A 5,412-nucleotide genomic window follows, 5' to 3' on the forward strand; every position below is an offset into this window, starting at 1 on the left:
GAGAGAGAGAGAAAAATAGAGAGGAGAGAGAGAAAATAGAGAGAAAAAAGGGGGAGCGGTCGTCCCTCATCCTTCTAGGCCCGGCGGCTCGCGATAACGGACATATATTCCTCTGATCACCCAGTGGCAACACTCATTATCCTCCTTGAGATCTCTCTCTATCTCTTCTTGCTTCCCACCTTTCTCTTCCTTTCTTCGGTTGGTCGGGAATTTTCTTTTGCCTTTCTTATTTTTCGTACTTCGTCTTCATCACTGTTATCATTTTTTTTCCTCCGCATTCTTTCTTATCCATCCTTTTTCGCCTTATTTATCTCTTCTTCTTCCTCATTCATTCTTGCTCCCTCCTCATTTCCCTCGGTTATCCAAACGATTCTCCTCCCTTCTTCCTTCTCCCCATTCCACTTATTTCTATCCTTCATTCTCTCTATCTCCCTCTTGCTTATTTTATGCATCAGCTGATTGCCGATAAAAAACAAGAAAGCTCGTCTTTGATTGGTCTCTGAGCAACCGAAATATGTAAGCGGCGTTCTGATTGGCTAATCTCCCTCCGGGCTCCATGTTGATTTGTTTCGCAGTGGTTAATCAATGTTTTTAATCACGAAATGGGGAAAAAATCAATATCCACTAGGCCTAAGAATAGGGGGCTGGATTTTCAGGGAGGGAGGAGAAAGAGAGAGGAAAGGAAGGGTTGAGGGAGGAGAAAAGGAGAGGGAAAGAAGGGTAAAGGGAAGAGAGGGAGAGAAAGGTAAAAGGGAAAGAGAAGGAGAGAGATTGATGAAAAGAGAGGCTTTGGTAGACTGGTTTGTTTTGATTAGTAGTGGCAATAGTAATAATTATGATAATAGCTATGGTAAGGATGATAATGTTCGTAGTTGTGATGATAATAAAAGTGATAGTAATGATGAAAATAGCATAGTAATTATAATAATGGTAGGTATGATAATAAATAATGATAGTAGTTATAATAACGATATCAGTGATGATAATGATAATGAGAGTAATTATTATAATAATAGTAATAATAACGTTAATGATAGAGGGTGATCGCACCTGAGCCAATGATGACAGAGCCAATGATGACGGAGATAATGCTGCTACTATTAAGGACAAACAGTCATTAAAATAACAACAATAGCAATAAACAACCATAACGCCAGTAACGGCATCGGCCATCACATCGATCACCAAAACCTCAGGATGGCAATGATTTCTCTCTCTCTCTCTTTCCATTCCTCCTTCCCTCTCCCTCTCTCTTTCTCCTTCTCTTCTTTCCTCCCTTTCTCACTCCACCTCCCTCCCTCCTTCCATCCCTCTCCCGCTCTCCCCCATTCCCTCCCTCCCTCTCCCCCTCCCTTCCTCCCCCCCTCCCTCTCTCCGTCTCTCCTTTCCTCCTTCTCTTACTCCCCCTCTCTCCTCCCCTCCTTCCCTCCTTCCCACCTTCCCTCTCCCTCCCTCCCTCCTTCCCTCCCTCCCACCTTCCCTCTTCCCCTCCCTCCTTCCCTCTCCGTCTCTCTCTCCCTCCCTCTGCCCCCGTGTGTCCTCTGCGACGAGCGCCTTCAGATCACGGAAGGAGAAATTGTCACGTGACTTATCTTCCCGCCATCCGTCGCCTGGGGGGATTGAGGAGAGGGGGAAGGAGGTTGGGTGGGGAGGGGAGGGGAAGGGAAGGGGAGGGGAGGAGAATGGGTGGGGAGGAGAACGGCTGGGGAGGGGAAGGGATGGGGAGGGAGGGGAGGGGAGGGAAGGAATAAGGAAGGAGTTAAGGGAAGGCGAAGGAGAATAAAGGGAAGGGAAGGATGGAGAGAGAGAGAGAGAGAGAGAGAGAGAGAGAGAGAGAGAGAGAGAGAGAGAGAGAGAGAGAGAGAGAGAGAGAGAGGCAGGAAGAGTGGGAAGGGAGGGAGGGAGAGACTGAGGATGATCAATCCGATGATGAGGGGATACCATAAGCCATTAGGTTCCGTTGCAACTGGAGTTTGCCGAATTCCCTCGCGGGTGAAGGTTTTACGTTGGTTTGTTTTTTTGTGTCTCCCTCTCTCTCCAGGTTTGTTTTTTGCTGTTGCTGTCAAGGTTGTTGTGTTTTTTCTTATTTTGTACTGTGTTCATTTATTTAGTATGAGAGAGAGTATGTGCAAGATCTTAAGATCAGCTTGTAAGTAAAACCTGGCGCGCGGAGTCCGTAGATTAAGTCACGGAACGGGGCACCATGGCAGGACTCCACCTCTTAGGCGCGGGCACGTGCGGAAGGCGGCCGTTATCTCTCTTATCAGCCTGGGTCGTTTCAGCTCGTTAACTGACTCACACCTTATCTTGGGCCGGGTTATTGCCGCGCCGGTGCCTTATATCAAGCATTTCTTGCCTTCGGGCAGGCAAGACGGGAGGAATTTCTCGAGATTAATTGGCGTCGGTTATCGCCTCTGTTCGGGGAGGAGAGCCGCTCTGATTAGGATTATTAGGATCTTCGTCATTATTATCTTATTCGGGTTTTTCCTTCTTTTCTTTTTCTTTCTTTTTTTCTCTCTTCTCCATCTGCAGTAATCGTTTTTTTTCTTCTTCGTTGAGGGTTGAGTAATGGTAATGGTGAAATACATTTTTGGGGCTTGGAATTCTCTAAAATTCGTGAGAATGATTATGATTAAACACGCACTTATGCTTGCAGCATGCACGCGCACACAACACACACACACACACACACACACACACACACACACACACACACACACACACACACACACCACACACACACACACACACACACACACACACACACACACACACACACACACACACACACGTTTGTGTGTGTGTTTATCTTTCTTTCCATCTATCTATCTATATTTATCTATCTATCTATCTATCTGTACTCACCCATATACACATCATACTTTCATTCATGCAGCCATAAACAAAAAAACACACAAACAAAAACACAATCCCAGCCTCTCTCGGCGCGAGCCTTAAGCGTGTGTTTGTCTCCCTCACGTACATCCTCCGCAAACTACATTAACGCAGACAAATGCTTTCCCAGGGGGTGATTTCACGCCTGAGCGCCCCCCTCTCCCGGTCTCCTTGCCCTCTCTCCCCTCCCCCTTCCCTTCTCTCTCCTCTCCCTTCTTCCCCTCTCTACCCTTCTCCCTTCCCCTCTCCCCCCTCCCCCTTCTCCTCTCTCCCCTCCCCCTTCCCTTCTCTCTCCTCTCCCTTCTTCCCTTCTCTACCCTTCCCCTTCCCCTTCCCCTCTCTCCCTCCCTTCTTCCCCTCTCCCCCCTCCCGCCTACTTTCTTGCCCTTCCCTTTCCCCCTCCCCTCCCCCCTGACGTGACGTCACTTCCGCCGGCGCGAGGAGAGTCTTCCGGAACGATGGTCCTTCTCAGAACCTCTCGCGTCCGATTCCTTCCGTTCGAGTGCTTTTGATTTTTGTTGTTGTTTTTGGCTTTTTCTTTGTATTTTTTTGTATTTTTTAATATTGTGGAGTTTTTTTCCCGTTCGAGTGTTATTGTTTATTTGTGATATTGTTGTTTTTTTTTTGCGTGGATTTTCTTCCGTTTCGAGTGCCATTGTTGTTGTTTTTGTTTGTGTCTTTGTGTTAATTTGGGTTTGAGTTTTTTTTTCATATATTTTTGATATTAATTCGCCTGTTTGTTTATTAATGTATTTATTCATTTATATGTTATATCCCTGTTACGTATCATACATATTTCCTTCTCACCTCTTACCTTTCTTCTCATCATCCTCTCTTATCTACCTGTTTATCCGTCTCTCCTTACACCCGCCTTTGTCTCAAAAGACAAGCAATTAAAACGACCCTTTCTCTCCCTCTTCCAGCACAATGGCTAGCAGGCCGCTGACTCTGCTGACGGTCCTAGCGGCGGTGCTCTTGCTGACATCCGCCGCGGACACCACCGCCGCCGCCGCCGCCGCCGCCACCGCCCCCGCCACCGCCCCCGCCGCGACCGCTGCCGCTTCCGCCACAGTCCTCGCTACGGATATCGCTGCTGACGATGACGAGGGGATGAACGACACGCGCACGGTCTCCGCTACGAATCCCGCCCCGACCGCCACCGCTACGGGAACCGCTACGGACGCCGCTACGAGCACCGCCACGGACGCCGCTACGGACGCCGCTACCGCTACCCTGGCGGACGTGGAGATCCCGGTGGTGCGGCAGGACTTAGAGGAAAGGGAGAAGGAGGAAGAGGAGAAGGAGAAGAAGAAAGAGGAAGAGGCGTCAGCGGATGGTGAGTCTCGATTTGTTCTTTGGATTTTCGGCTTCGTGTCGGTCGGGCGGAGTCGGGGCTCGTCTGCGGGAGTCGGGGCTCTGGGGAAGGAGGGAGGAGGGAGGGAGGGAGAAGGAGGGAGGAGGAGGAAGGGTGGGGAAGGAAGGAGGGAGGAGGGAGGGAGGGAGAAGGAGGGAGGAGGAGGAAGGGGAAGGAGGGGGAGGAGGGAGGGAGGGAGAAGGAGGATGGGAAAAGGAGGGAGGAAGGGCTCTGGGGAAGGAGGGAGGGAGGGAGAAGGAGAAAGATCGGAGAAGGAGGAAGGGAGAAGGAGGGAGAGAGAGAGAATGAGAAAGAGAGGGGAAGGAGAGAGGCGAAGAAGGCTAACGGGAGAAGGAGAAAGGGAGGAGAAGAGAGGGAAAGAATGGTAAAGGGAGGAGAGGGAGAGAAAGGTAAAAAGGGGAGAAATAAAAAAAGAGTAAAGGGGGAGAGGGAGATAAAGGTAAAAGCAGGAAAAAGAGAGAAGAGAAAACAGAGGGGACAGGGAACGGGAAAGCGAGAAGAAAGAGAGAAGGACAAACATAGGAGAGAGAGAGAGAGAGAGAGAGAGAGAGAGAGAGAGAGAGAGAGAGAGAGAGAGAGAGAGAGAGAGAGAGAGAGAGAGAGAGAGAAGGGTAAAGCAAAGAGAAAGAGGAGAAAGTAAAAGGAATTAAAGGAGCGGATGATGGGGAAGTAAAGAAAAGAAGAGAGACAGAGGGGGAAAGAGAGAAAGAAAAAAGGGTGAATGGGGAGAGAGGGAGAGGGGGAAAAGTAGCTAAAGGGAGAAGGAGAAGGGGAAAGGAGCAAGGACGATAAAGGAAAAATAGAGGGATGGGAATTGAAAGGAGAGGAAGGAAGTAGTGAGAAAAAAGAGAGAATGAGCAAAGGGAAAAAGAATTCTAATAGATAATGATTCATGAGAGGGGGAGAAGGGAAAAGGAGAATTAAGGACAGACGATAAAAAGGGCAAATGAGAGAAAGGGGAGAGGCAAATGGAGCGCTATTTACATGCCACTAATAATGCAATTTTCAATTTCTATTTTTTTTTCTTTTTTTTTCTACGCGATGGGGCGAGATGGGAGAGAGAGAGAGAGAGAGAGAGAGAGAGAGAGAGAGAGAGAGAGAGAGGAGAGAGAGAGAGAGGGGGGAGAGAGAGAGAGAGGAGG

The 5,412-nt window shown here is 48.8% G+C and overlaps 1 protein-coding gene across 1 annotated transcript in view; it reads left to right on the top strand.

The window, feature by feature from the left end:
* Positions 1-3,925: 3,925 nt before the first annotated feature.
* The window catches only part of LOC119591090 (balbiani ring protein 3-like), a gene marked incomplete at its 5' end in the record, with an annotated part of 119,315 nt that continues 117,828 nt past the window's right edge, over positions 3,926-5,412 (top strand). Inside the window, 1 exon segment of the mRNA XM_037939814.1 lies at positions 3,926-4,231. Coding sequence (XP_037795742.1) covers positions 3,926-4,231 — 306 coding nt within the window.

The sequence above is a fragment of the Penaeus monodon genome, chromosome 3, assembly GCF_015228065.2.
Source record: "Penaeus monodon isolate SGIC_2016 chromosome 3, NSTDA_Pmon_1, whole genome shotgun sequence".
NCBI lineage: Eukaryota > Metazoa > Arthropoda > Malacostraca > Decapoda > Penaeidae > Penaeus > Penaeus monodon.